This window comes from Aotus nancymaae, unplaced genomic scaffold (assembly GCF_030222135.1).
Source record: "Aotus nancymaae isolate 86718 unplaced genomic scaffold, 86718_ANA_hifiasm-v0.15.2.pri h1tg000021l, whole genome shotgun sequence".
Lineage (NCBI taxonomy): Eukaryota > Metazoa > Chordata > Mammalia > Primates > Aotidae > Aotus > Aotus nancymaae.
Genome location: NW_026988433.1, coordinates 22,478,002 through 22,491,946, shown reverse-complemented (window position 1 = coordinate 22,491,946; position 13,945 = coordinate 22,478,002). Strand labels below are relative to the sequence as shown.

General features: G+C 48.3%; 2 protein-coding genes across 6 annotated transcripts in view; one reads left to right on the top strand and one right to left on the bottom strand.

The window, feature by feature from the left end:
* The window catches only part of TCTN1 (tectonic family member 1), a 39,146-nt gene extending 34,262 nt beyond the window's left edge, over positions 1-4,884 (top strand). The window contains exons 13-15 of one of the 3 annotated variants that reach the window (XM_021675521.2): positions 28-168; positions 593-737; positions 4,016-4,884. In XM_021675521.2, coding sequence (XP_021531196.1) covers positions 28-168; positions 593-736 — 285 coding nt within the window. In that variant the 3' untranslated portion in view covers position 737; positions 4,016-4,884. Of the gene's footprint in view, positions 1-27; positions 169-592; positions 738-1,866; positions 2,079-4,015 lie in introns of those variants that run through there. The other 2 variants (XM_021675522.2, XM_021675520.2) reach the window with 2 other exon arrangements.
* HVCN1 (hydrogen voltage gated channel 1) overlaps positions 1,629-13,945 on the bottom strand; it is a 39,479-nt gene continuing 27,162 nt past the window's right edge. For all 3 annotated transcript variants that reach the window (XM_064379848.1, XM_064379847.1, XM_021675524.2), the window contains 4 exons: positions 8,754-8,855; positions 4,038-4,269; positions 2,979-3,091; positions 1,629-2,311 (listed from right to left, as the gene is read on the bottom strand). In XM_064379848.1, coding sequence (XP_064235918.1) covers positions 2,246-2,311; positions 2,979-3,091; positions 4,038-4,269; positions 8,754-8,855 — 513 coding nt within the window. In that variant the 3' untranslated portion in view covers positions 1,629-2,245. The remainder of the gene's footprint in view (positions 2,312-2,978; positions 3,092-4,037; positions 4,270-8,753; positions 8,856-13,945) is intronic.

Sequence of the window (13,945 nt, the reverse complement as noted above, 5' to 3'; positions counted from 1 at the left end):
TTGTGTAAGATTCTAATGGATTAACAGCATCTTGTTTTGCAGGATTCCTGCCAGCTCCCAGGAGCTTTGGTTATAGAAGTGAAGTGGACTAAATACGGATCTCTACTGAATCCACAGGCCAAAATAGTCAATGTAACTGCAAATCTAATTTCATCCTCCTTTCCTGAGGTAGGCCTAACCTAGTTTAAAGGCATAGGTTAAGACAGAAGTCTAGACACAACTCAAGTGTGGTAGGTGAGAGGTATTACTTTGTGAAAAAGATGACAATTTAAACCATAGGGGTTCACGAAATACTTCAGCAGTCATTCTTTTACCTAGAAAGAAACACTGATGGTGGTTCTATTTACATTAGCATCCTGGTTTAGATTGGATCTTTAAAATTCTCATAAAAATTATGATTGATATTCATGTGTTAATCAAACACTCTGGTAAAACTGTTTCTCTCATCCAAGTTAATGGCCGGTCAGTGCTCCAGAACCTATCAGATTCATGAACTGACAGCGGTTTAGTGAGGAAGAGAATGAAAAAAGTGTCTCATCGTTGTCATTCTGGGAGCACACTGGAGGGTGGGCCTTGCATCTGTTTATTACAGGCCAACTCAGGAAATGAAAGGACGATTCTTATTTCCACTGCGGTTACTTTTGTGGACGTGTCTGCACCTGCGGAGGCAGGCTTCAGAGCTCCGCCAGCCATCAATGCCAAGCTGCCCTTTAACTTCTTCTTCCCGTTTGTTTGATGTAAGTCATTACCTGAGGAAACTACGCCCCTCCTCTGAGGCCATCACCTTTGAAAAGTGTGCACATGGGTGCTAGAAGTCCCTAGGGGACACTGCATTTTATACTTTTTGAGATAGAGTCTTGCTTTGTCACCCAGGCTGGAGCACAGTGGTGTTATCATGGCTCACTGCAGCCTTGACCTCCTGGACTCAAACGATCCTCCCACCTCAGCCTCCTAATAGCTAGAACTACAGGTGTACACCAAAACACCTGGCTAATTTTAATATATTTTGTAGAGACAGTCTCGCTGTGTTGGCCAGGCTGGTCTCAAACTCCTGGGCTTAGGCGCTCCCCCTGCTTCGGCCTCCAAAAGTGCTGGGATTACAGGTGTGAGCCACTGCGCCCGGCCTTATTATACTTGTGACCTTTCAGCTTGCCTCCAAGCCAGCACACTACCCTTCTCCCCTCCCTTCCCGCCTTTTTTCCTTTTGGAAATGTTATTCTGTTTGACTTTTGAATGGGGAATATGTTCAACACACAGGTCATAGATGGAACCCAAAAAGTCTTTGGGGAGATGGTAAAGAGAATGAACAGACCCTGAAGCAGCAGAGGCACAGGGGATTTGGCCAGTTCACTCATCCCCTACTTTGAGTTATTTTAAAAATACTGTTTTTAGTTAAGGTTTTTTCCTTTTTAGGTTTGGTTGAAATTAGTATAGAAATAGCAAAATATTATATAAAATCATGTGAATAGAGTACACAGCCTTATGAAGGGATTGTCCCACAATTGCCCTGTTAATTACAGTGGAGTCTTGGGTCTAATTGCCATTTCTGCACCAGGCACTGTAGCTAGCTTGCTCTCTGACTGGCAGGCTGGTATGGGTGCCACAGAGGAAAGAATACAGTAGGAGGGTCCAGGGGAAAGAGAGTTTATTTTATACAGTAATTGTACAGTAATTGAGGGGAAACGTCAGGTGGCAGAACACAGTGGAGCCAGCTAGAGGCTGGCTGATGCAGCTGGGGCACACAGAGGAGGGGCCTGGGTACCCCTTTTGCGGAAACAGACAAGGGAAGCTATTTAGAACAGCTTGAAAATAAGACTTTTCTAGAGTGGGGTGGCAGCTAAAGTAGCTTCTTTTTCTTTCTTTCAGAATGCTCATATGAAAGGATACGTTGGTTCCTTAATATACATGTGAAATTTGAAAACTGTACATTCAATGAGATTAAATTTTATATACAACTAGCGACTGTCCAGCTTTGTTGCTCATTTTCAAGCAAGGCTAAAGTGTTCAACATGAGAAAATGTGATACATTTGATACAGTGCAGGGTGGGAATGAATGGGCAGCTCTTGGTTATACTGGACCTTCCTTCCACAAGGCTATGTCCACCCAGAATCCATGCTGGCAAGAGGGAGGCAGAGGCATCAAACAGAACCTCTCACCACGTGGCCCAGGAGGGGCAGCTGTTCCTCTTGTGACAGCACAGGCCCATGAGGCAATGTCTTCTCTTTGGCGGGAGCTGGTCTGGGTCTAGTTCACTTCACCAAGAAGTCCATGCTGTCGCAATAGCCTGTTAAGTCTTTCAATTTCTTGTTCCTATTGCAAAAGCAGACAAACACACACTGGCATTTGAGTGTCGCCAGGGATGTGACAATCATTCAGTGAGCCCCAGGCACAGGGCCACTGAGATGAATGAAAGCTACACTCTGGCATTCAATCTGCTGAGGAGACTGCTACAATCAGATAGGCTCCACTGAGCAGCAGTGAGAAGACAGAGGTGGGGGACCTGGCAGAGCCCTGGGGTACAGGGTTGGGCACAACTTCAGGGAGGATGTGATGACTGGGCTAGCTGTGAAAGGATAGGCAGGCTCAGCCCAGGGAAGGACGCTCCAGGCACATGAGCAGTGCTGTGCTGCAGACAGCTGCTGCAGCAGAGGCCAGCTTCCCAGAGGTGTTTTTTTTTTTTTTTTTGAGACAGATTTGCTTTTATTGCCTAGGCTGGAGTGCAGTGGCGTGATCTCGGATTCAACCTCTGTCTCCCGGATTCAGGCAATTCTCCTGCCTCAGCCTCCCGAGTAGCTGGGATTATACCCACGTGCCACCATGCCTGGTTAATTTTGTATTTTTAGTAGAGAGGGAGTTTCTTCATGTTCGTCAGGCTGGTCTCGAACTCCTGACCTCAGGTGATCCACCCGCCTTGGCCTCCCAAAGTGCTGGGATTACAGGCATGAGGCACCATGCCCAGCCCCCAGATGTGTCTTACCTTCTCAGAGCAGCTGAACTCAAGGTGTTGAATCTTGGCAGCCAACTGTACATTCATCTGTTTTAACCGTAAGAGTTGCCGTTCTGAACGTGTCTTAACCGAGATGATAATCCCTGAAATAAAATTGGGGGTCTCAGTGATACTGATTTCTAACTTGACCACTCAGGAAAAAAAAAATCTATATTCCTACACTTGTATAGAGTTGAGAAGAGCGGTGACAGACATGTGAGACAGTCATTACTTCAGGGCATCAGAACTGGGAGGACAGGGTTTCACGTCTGAACTACTTTTAGTACCCAGTAACACAGTTATCTTTCTAGCTGGCATGGCCGAGAAATCCTTAAAAATAATCGCTGACAAGATGAGCATTAGGCTCCTTAACCTAGAACCTGTTCACAATCATATGGGTGCATAGCGAGCAGCAGTGTGCTCAGGTGCCACGAAAGCACAGGGTGGGAAATGCCCTTTCCCCATAACAAGCATCTTCCGTAGGAACTCAAAGGCCTTTTTTCTTTCCTTTGACAGAGTCCAAAATTTTTTTTTTTGAGATGAGGTCTCATTCTGTCACCCAGACTGGAGTGTGGTGGCACATTCTTGGCTTACTGCAGCCTCCAAATCCTGGGCTCAAGCGATCCTTCCACCTCAGCCTCCTCAGTGGCTGGGACTACATGTATGCGCCACTACACCCAACTGTTTGTTTGTATTTTGTTTTGTAGAGACAGGGTTTCACCATATTGCCCAGGCTGGTCTCGAATTCCTGGGTTCAAGCGATCCTCCTGCCTCTGCCTCCCAAAGTGCTGGGATTACAGGCATGAACCACTGCACCCAACCTGTTTCATTTTATTTGCTTTAATTGCTTGATGTAAACCTGCTCATACCAGCTCCTAAAGGGCTGAAGAGGAAGAAAGTTGGAGAGGGAGGAGAGGAGGGGGCAGAGAGGAGGCCTCCGTAACGGGAGCCACTGTGAACTCAGGCGCCCAGAGTGACTGTGCATCCAGGCTTTGGATGCATGCCTGAGCCTTGCTCTCCATCCACAGCCTGGAAGTGCAGGAGACATACCGTTGATGATCCGGGCCACCCGCCACAGCCGGAGCAGAATCAGCAGGCCAAGAGCCTCAAACTCATGCTCCCAGAACAGGAGGACAATGTCGAGGACGAATGAGACCACCACCACTACGGCATCCAGGATCTCAAACTTGTGGTGAAAGAACTCCAGGCGGAAAACATATAATTTAAAGCTAATCTCCATCATAAAAAAGACCAAGATGGCGATGCTCATGTAGTGGAACACCTGAAGGGGACAAGGAACCACAGTCAGGGGAGATCAGGCCTCTGGGAGGTCAAGCTGCCCTCGCATGCACCTGCCTGGTCACCAGCAAGAATTCCTCTGTTGGACAAATCCAGATGCCACCAGACGCTGTTCTCGGTGCTGGAAACACAGCTGTGAACAACGCAGATGAGGCCCCTGCTCTCTGAAGGGCAATTGGGCAATGTCGGAATTAAAACATCCTCCAGACCCTTTGGACCAACCATTGCATGACTAAGAACTTATCCTATAGCTGAGCTCCCATATGCACAGGGACTAAGGATATTTATTGCAGCCTTGTTTGCAGAACAAACATTTTCTTCATTGTTTGTAAGACAACAGAAATGTACAATAAAAGGCGCTTTTGAAATAAATGGTGGCACCTCCATATGGGGCCCGAGGGACACAATTTTTAAAAAGACAAAGCTGGGTGTGGTGGCTCAAGCCTAGAATCCCATTTACTCAGGAGGTTAGGTGGGGCCTCCTGCCCAGAACCCAGTTTGAGGCCAGCCTGGGCAACATAGCAAGACCCCATCTCTAAAATAACTGAATGAATGAATGGAGGCAGATCCATATGTTCCAATTAGGAGTGATTACCAAGGTAGAGAAAAGTGAAAAGCATTCTGAGATCTTGACTTATAAATACTAGTCCTGGCTGGGCACAGTGGCTCATGCCTGTAATCCTAGCACTTTGGGAGGCTGAGGTGGGCGGATCACTTGAAGTCAGGAGTTTGAGACTACCTTGGCCAACATGGTGAAAACCTGTCTCTACTAAAAGAAAAAAAAAAAAAAAATAGAAAAAGCTGGGTATGGTGGTGCATGCCTGTAGTCCCAGCTACTTGGGAGGCTGAGGCAGGAGAATTGCTTGAACTCAGAGTAGAGGTTACAGTGAGCCAAGATCACACCACTGCACTCCAGCCTGGGTAACAAGTCAGACTCTGTCTCAAATAAACAAAAACAAACAAACCATGCATACATACATACACTAGTCCTCTTCACAGGGAGGGGAGCATCATACACCGGGGTCTGTTGGTGTTGGCTGCGGAGGGGACAGCGGGGGATGAGGAGGTTGGGGAGGGGTAACATGGGGAGAAATGCCAGATAGAGGTGACGGGGGGATGGAGGCAGCAAACCACATTGCCATGTATGTACCTACGCAACAATCCTGCATTATCTGCACATGTACTGCAGAACCTAAAGTACAAAAAAAAAACAAAAAAAAAAACCAGTCCTCACACTAAGGTAACAATTTCCAGATCTGGGACAGGGAAATTACAATGTGGGCAAGGACGTCTTGTGCCAGAAAGCAAGGAAGTCTTCAAAGACATCACAGAGTCATGTCAACAAGACCCAGCAGTCAGCTTGGAGAGGCTCACAGTGACAACATTTGGGACAATCTGAACATTGAAAAGAATGACTACGATTGATTGTAACACAGTGAATAAAAAATTCACAGTATGGCACATACACCCATGCACACACACACACACACACACGTGGGAAAACAGGGAAGTGCTTTTTTATAGATTACTGACTACTAAATGTAGAAGGAAAGATAGAATTAGAAAATCACCATTTTGCATCCCCCAGTGTAGTCACTAACTCAGGCAAGGATCACTAACAGACGCCAACTGGGGAAGAGGAAATTTGCATGCTACCAAAGCAGTACCGGGCAGATGATTTACCAGTGCAATGGGAAAAGTGCCCCCGGCCAGTGGAGCAGGCCAGCATTCACTACCTAAATCAAGTCCAACTGAGTTGGCCCCTGGCGTGGTGTGTCTCCTGAAAATGCCACATCCAGAACATTGCCCACCAATGAAGACTGCCTGCTAATCGTGGTGTGCAGGACATAAACAAGGCAGGGGACCTCAAAATCATCAGACAAATCCAGAACCTGGGACATCCTACTGGCTGGGATATTCCAAGAAGGAAAAAGAAAGCAAGAGGAGGATTTTTTTTTTTTTTTGAGACGGAGTCTTGCTCTGTCACCCAGGCTGGAATGTAGTGGTGCGATATCATCTCACTGCAACCTCTGCCTCCTGGGTTCAAGTGATTCTCCTGCCTCAGCCTCCTGAGTAGCTGGGACTATAGGTGTGGGCCACCACGCCCAGCTGATTTTTGTATTTTTAGTAAAGACGTGGTTTCACCATCTTAGTCAGGGTGGTCTTGAACTCCTGACTTCATGATCCACCCACCTTGACCTCCCAAAGTACTGGGATTACAGGCATGAGCCACTGCTCCTGGCGAGGATTTTTCTAGGTTAAGAAAGCCCAGGGAGGCCGAGTGCAGAGGCTCATGCCTGTAATCCCAACACTTTGGTGGGCCAAGACAAGAGGATCACTTGAGCCTGGGAGTCCAAGACCAGACTGGGCAACACAGGGAAACCCTGTCTCTACAAAAAATTTAAAAATTAGGTGTAGTGGCGCCTGCCTGTGGTTCTAGCTACTCAGGAGGCTGAGGCAGGAGGATGGCTTGAACCCATGAGGTCAAGTCTGCAGTGAGCTGTTTGTGCTACTGCACTCCAGCCTGGGTGACAGAGCAAGACTCTGTCTCAAGGAAAGAAAAAAAAAATTCCAAGGAGACATAACCAAATAGAATATTAGAATTCTCTATCGTAGTTTGAAAAAAAGTGCCATAGAAGACATTCTTGGGCTGGGCACAGTGGCTTGTGCCTGTAATCCCAGCACTTTGGGAGGCCAAGATGGGCAGATCACTTGAGGTCAGGAGTTTGATACCAGCCTGGCCAACAGGGTGAAACCCTGTCTCTATAAAAATACAAAAATTAGTTGGGTGTGGTGGTGAGTGCCTGTAATCCCAGCTACTCTGGAGGCTGAGGCAGGAGAATTGCTTGAACGTGGGAGGTGGACATTGCAATGAGATGAGATTGTGCCTCTGCACTCCAGCCTGGGTGACAGAGGATGAGACTCTGTCTCAAAACAAAAACACAAAACAAACAAAACATTTGGGATGAGTGAATAAAAGTGGTTGTTAGGTGGGATTATTGATCTTATTTTAGGTCTGATGATGCTCACATGGCTCTGTGGGAGAGAGACCTTAGTGGGCATGCTGAAGTATTTAGGAGTGAAGGGCCCTGACATCAAATGATCAGATGGAAATGTGTGTTTCTGTGGGGATGTATAGTAACAAAGCAAACACGGCAAAATGTGTCTTTGCCATTTTTCATAATAAAAAGTTGAGAAAAAAAGACAGTATAGCAGGTGTGTCAACGGATTCTATTAAAAATAGAGGAAGAGAGCCAAGTGCAGTGTCAGGTGCCTGTAATCCCAGCACTTTGGGAGGCAAAGGCAAGTGGACTGCTTGAGACCTGGGGTTTAAGACCCCAAGTCTCTGAGAAACACGGAAAAAATTATTTAAGAGAAAATAGATGGACAGAAAAGATTCTCCTCCTTCTATGCCAGCATAGATGTCACAGGGCTGCCTCTGGGAAAGGTGCCAGGAAGAAGGAGGAGATTTAATATTTCCTTCTGCCTTTTTCACCACTTGCAAATACGTGCATTTGCATATCAATTCCATTTGGTTTTTCAAAAAATGGGCATGGTGGTGGGGAGGATGCTTTTTTTTTTTCTTTTTGAGACAGAGTTTTGCTCTTGTTGCCTAGGCTGGAGTGCAGTGGTGCTATCATGGCTCACTGCAACTCTGCCTCCTGGGTTCAAGCAATTCTCCTGCCTCAGCCACTTGAGTAGCTGGGATTACAGGCATGCGCCATTACACCCAGCTAATATTTGTGTTTTTAGTAGAGATGGCATTTCATCACATTGGCTAGGCTGTACTCGAACCCCTGACCTCAGGTGATCCACCCGACTTGGCCTCCCAAAGTGCAGGGATTACAGGCATGAGCCAACATGCCCCGCCAGAGATGCTTTTTTTTTTTTTTGAGAATGGGGTCTCGCTATATTGCCCAGGCAGGTCTCGAACTCCTGGGCTCAAGCTGTCCTCCCACCTCTGCCTCCCTAAGAGCTGGGATTACAGGCGTGAGCCACAGCGCCCAGCCCCAGAGATGCTTTTAATTCTCCTGATCTCCTCCCTTGGCACCGAGGCAGGGTGTGTCCACCACCCCTTGGGTGAATGTCTGGGATGGGTTCAGTAACTGAATCAGTGAATAAACAGCACATCTTCTGATGACCCAGCATGGGTACCATGCAGACCATCAACAGAAGATAGGAGAAATGCCCCTCCTGCCCCAGAGATGGCAGAGTGGATCCACCCCACACGCTCCAGCTCACTAGCCTAGCATTGCTCAGGATTCCAGCTATCATGTGAAACAAGGTTTCCTGCTTGTAGTAAATGCTTATCCCTAATCTGGAAAGGAAGATGAAAACACCTATCAAACCACCACAGACCTTGCTACTCCAAGCGGTGTGTCAGCTGCTCCATTCTGCACTCCTTCTGTGCAGATAAACATAAGCAAAACATACGAGTAACACCCCAGAAGAGTTGCCAACCCCTACCCTGGCGGCATAGTTATTGTCAGACTGGATGATCTTCAGGTCCAGGATGAGCTCAGCAAGCACCAGGAGGGCGTCCAGAACCACCAAGCAGATGATGATGACCTGCAGATGAGGGAAGGCACCAGAGACTGTGAGACCCACATGGAAGCCCTCCCTCTTCCCATCATTAAGAGCTGGCTTGGAAGCACGTGGTTGAAACTGCTGGGCAAAGCCGTAAAGGATGGGTGACCATGGCCATAGCTCTCCAGAGCCCCTCCCTGTTCACCCCCCGCCAGGATGGAGGCTGCGCAGGGCCAGCTCCTTTTCAGGAGAAGCTGCCAGCCTCCTTCCTGCCACCCTCCCAGCCTGCTCTGCCTCCAGGCGGTACCCCACTTCCCTGTCTTCCCAGAACATCTTTGGCTCATTTTCTGACCCTTGGTCACTATTTCTGAAATACCACCTCTCAAACCAAACTGCCCATGTCTAGATGCAACAAATAATCATTTTTTAAATTTGTATTTTTCTTACTTTTTTTTTTGTTGAGACAGAGTCTCGCTCTGTCACCCAGGCTGGAGTACAGTGGTATAATCTCGGCTTACTGCAACTTCTGCCTCCTGGGTTCAAGCAGTTCTCATGCCTCAGCCTCCCCCGTAGCTGGGATTACAGGCACGCACCACCACCAAAATAAGTTTTATATTTTTAGCAGAGACAGTGTTTCACTAAACATGTTGAGCATATTGGCCAGGCTGGTCTCGAACTCCTGACCTCAGGTGATCCACCCACCTTGGCCTCCCAAAGTACTGGGATTACAGGCGTGAGCCACCATGCCCAGCCAAGTCTGCATTTTTCTATTCCTGGGGACTGCTGTTGCTGGGGTGCTCACAGAACAGATGCTCAATAAATAACACGGCCCCACCTCAGCAGTCCGAGTCCTGGAAGGGACCTTGGGGACTGCCTACTGCAGGCCATTCGGCTATAGGGACAGCTGCTATGCTCACAAACCAGCTTCTGCCCAGAGATGCGAGGTGCCTGCCCCAGCTCACGTGTGCTCATAGCAGGTGAAGAGGGTGAAGGGGAGAGGAGTCCTGGGTGTCCTGGAGAATTGAGGAGAGCTGCTAAGGGAAAGACAGCCTCTTGGGCTTTGTGATGGGCTGACGGAGAACTGATGATGGCTATGGGAAGCAGCTGGCGGTGATGGCAGTCACAGCGACAGCTGGTGATGATGTTGGCAAGGGCACTGAAAGCAGGGTGGAGGTGACAGCATTGGGGATACCACGGTGGCAGTGGAAATTCAGCAGTGGGAGAAGCCCCAAAGGACCTTGAGTGACCCCTCTCTTCCCTTGGAAATTCCATATCCTCACCGTCCTCCCCCTGGGTTTAGCCTCTCACGCTCTCAGATCAATAGATTCTGGCCTCTGAAAATTAATATGCCATTATTTTGGTAGTTTCTGCAGTTTCAGGTTAAAATTAAACAAGTTCAGGTCTCTGCAAGAACAGAGTATTAATCCTTTCATCCTTTCAGCCTGTAGGTAATTATTTCAGTAATTAAAGTATTTGATGACGTGGTTTATTGTGAAAATTGCATGGCACATTGCTTTGTAATGAAGTTTTCACACATATCCAAATTCAGCAAGCTTAATAAAGGTGCAAGCCTCTAGTGGGGTTTTTGTTGTTTTTGCTTGGATTTATTTTGGAACTAAAGGGATCTGAGAGCTCATGTGATGTAAAACCAAGCCACAGAGCTACAAGGGACAGACCTGCCTGATATTCAGCCATGAAAAGGATGAGGTTCTGACCCATGCTATGAAATTGTCATACTTAGTGAAAGAAGGCAGACAGAAAAGATCACACATTGTATGATCCCATCTATATGCAATGTCCAGAAATGGCAAATCCAGAGAGACAGAATGCAGGTTCATGGTTGCCTAGGGCTGGGGGAGGGGGAATGGGGAATGGCTGCATGACTGCTAATGGGTACCAAGTTTCCATTTGAAAATGCTGTGGGACCGAGTGTGGTGTCTCACACCTGTAATCCCAGCACTTTGGGAAGCTGAGGCAGGTGAATCACCTGAGGCCAGGAGTTTGAGACTAGCCTGGCTAACACGGTGAAACCCCACTTCTACCAAAAATACAAATAAATTAGCCAGGTGTGGTGGTGCATGCCTGTAATCCCAGCTACTTGGGAGGCTGAGGCAGGAGAATCTCTTGAACCCAGGAGGTGGAGGTTGCAGTGAGCCAAGATCACGCCATTGCACTCCAGCTTGGGCAACAAGAGCAAAACTCTGTCTTAAAAAAAAAGAAAGAAAAGAAAATGCTCTGGAACTAGATAGTGGTGACTTGTGCAACACTGTGAATGTATTAAATAAATGCCACGGAGTCATTCACTTAAAATTGATTGTTACGTGAATCTCACCTCAATTTAAAAAAAGAAACAACACAAAAGAAAAATGAGAGACCAACCCAAGGTCACAAAACTACAATGCCCAGATACCAACCCTGGCCTCTATGAAAACTCGTCCCTGGGGCCCTGAATCTGCCAGTTCATAGGCAGTGCTGCTTCTGAGGGGAACCAGGTCACAAAGAAAAATGCTGAGAATTCAGAGAAGCTGCTTCATTCCAAATCCTCACCCTGGCAAAGACTGCAGGGTCCATACCGTGGGGTGGCCAGTCCTGGGCTCAGCTCCCAGCTCCCCCATCTGCCTGGACCTTGGGCACATCTCTCAATGCTGGAAGCTTCAGCGTCCTCTCGGGGAAAATAGGGTCTACCCCAGAGCGACAATGGGAGCATGACATGAGTGAAATGTGAAGAGTGCTTAGCACAGTGTTGGCCTGCAGTGCATGGGAATGAAAGCGCAGCTCCCTGACCCCCAGGACCATCTTCCCTTGGCTCGACTCTGTCCTGCCCATTCATGGCTTCCTTGGGCTCTGAATCACCCTATATTCTCTCCCTGGGTTGTGCCATCCCATGTAAGAAGGGACTGCAGTTAACTTTTGATATATTAAGCACCTTGGCCATCTCCAACCACCCAAGTAAGGGATCCCAGGACCTTCCTGCCAATCGTACCTGCAGAGACCACAACCCTGAGCCTTCCCGCCTACTCTGGTGTGGCCTCGCTGCTGCCACCAAGTCACTCTACAAATCTGATCCCCCACTCATGCACTTAGAGCCTTCGAAGGCAGCCCATGGCCCATGGATGACCTTCCCTGGCCTCTTCTTTTGCTAAGTGCCTGCTGGCGACACCCACACCCAAGCCACGTGTATCCTCAATTCCTCCAATGCTGCAGGCCCTTGGCAACCAAAGCCCCTCTACCTGGAAGGTCCCCCCACCACCCATCCACGGGGCTCACTCCTGCTCAGCATGCAGGTGTAACCTCCTCCAACTCCAGTCCCTGATCAGGTCCCCCAACCCCCAGGACCTCTCAGAGCCTCCCTCCTCCCCGCGGAAAGCTTCTCTCCAATTGTAATCAGCGAGTCTCGGTAATTGCTCCTGTCATTCCTGCCTCTCTGCAGCCTGCCAAATTCTCTGTAAGGGCAAAAATGTGTCTGCTACATTTGTCACTGTACATAGCCGGTGCTCAATAAGTGACTGTTGCGTGGGTGGATAAACCCCTCCACTCACTTTATGACAGGCATTTGTCTTTCTCCCCACCAGGAGTGTCTCTGGGGGTCCCGGCTCAGGGGCCAGCCCCTAGCCCTAAGCCCAGGCAGGATGGGGACATCTTGAGGGGGCAGCCCAGGGCTCCCCTTGCAGCTGCAAGGAAGCTGGTTCCTTCCTTCTCCTCCTAAATTGAGGGTTTGGGATTTCAACCCCAACAACTTAATACCACGTTTCCTTTCCCGTCACAGCCACAGAGGAGTTGGGCCTCCAGGTGCTCTGGCATGTCAGCTGGCTTGCTTCTTTGCTTTCAGCCACACAAGAGTGGGGGAAAAAAAGACCAAAATAGTTTTTCTCTCTTTTACCCTGGAATAAAGTCAGTGATGGAAGAGACAAGGGCTGCATCTCTCTGCTTCCTGAAGGGGGACAGGCTTTAAGGAGGGACAGATCTGTTTTGGTTGGGGCCAACTGCAGCAGCATCCCCCAAATGCCCGCCTTTGAGAATTGTGTACTTCCCTGTTGTCCCCAGGCCTGTGCCCTCCCAGGACTTGAACGTGCTTCCAGGCACTCAGACACAGGCTCTGCCATCTTGGGAATGGGGATGGGGTCCAGAGAGGGCTGACCAGTCTGCCTGCATTTATCCTTCAAAATCAGAAATGTCCGTCTAGGCTGGGTATGGTGGCTCACACCTGTAATCACAGCACTTTGGGACGCCAAGATGGGAGGATTGCTTGAGACCAGGAATTAGAGACCAGCCTGGGGAACACAGCAAGATCTCTAAAAAAAAAAAAAAAAAGCCCTTTTAAATGGCAGGCCATGGCCAGGCATAGTGGCTCATGCCTGTAATCCCAGCACTTTGGGAGGCTGAGACAAGCAGATCACTTGAGGTCAAGAGTTTAAGATCAGCCTGGTAAATATGGTGAAACTCCGTCTCTACCAAAAATATAAAAATTAGCCAGGCATGGTGGCGGTGCCTGTAATCCCAGCTACTCGGGAGGCTGAGGCAGGAGAATCACTTAAACCCCATAGAAAGTTCAGTTACCTTTGCTCATCTGTGAGGACCACCCCTGCTCGGCTTTCTCCCTGTAATCACGTCTGGAGGCCAGCAGTGGTTAAGGCCAGGACAGGCAGGTATTTTGGGCATCACTCCACAAGAGAGACTGAGGCCCCCAGTGCGATGCGTCTCCATGAGGCAGGGGAGCCTCTGGCACTGAGTTTCGCAGAATGAACAGGTAAGTGTTTTTTCTGTCTCCGTTATTTACCCTTTATTTACTTTTTTTATGTGTGGTAAAATTTGCATAACGTAAAATTTACCATTTTTAAAGCTGGTGTAAAGTTCAGTGGCATTCAGTCCATTCACAAGGTTGTGCAATCATCACCGCTAGAATTCCAGAACATTTTCATCACCTCGAATGGAAACATTCCCACCTGTGGCAGCCACCAATCTGCTTCCTGTCTCTGTGAATTTGCCTGTTCTAGACATTTCGTATCAATGGAATCCTACACCTGGCCTTTTGTGTCTGGCTTCTTTCCCTCGGCACCATGTTTTCAAGGTTCATCCACGCTGTGGCATGGGTCACTTCTTTGCCTTTAATGTTGGCATCATATTCCACTGTA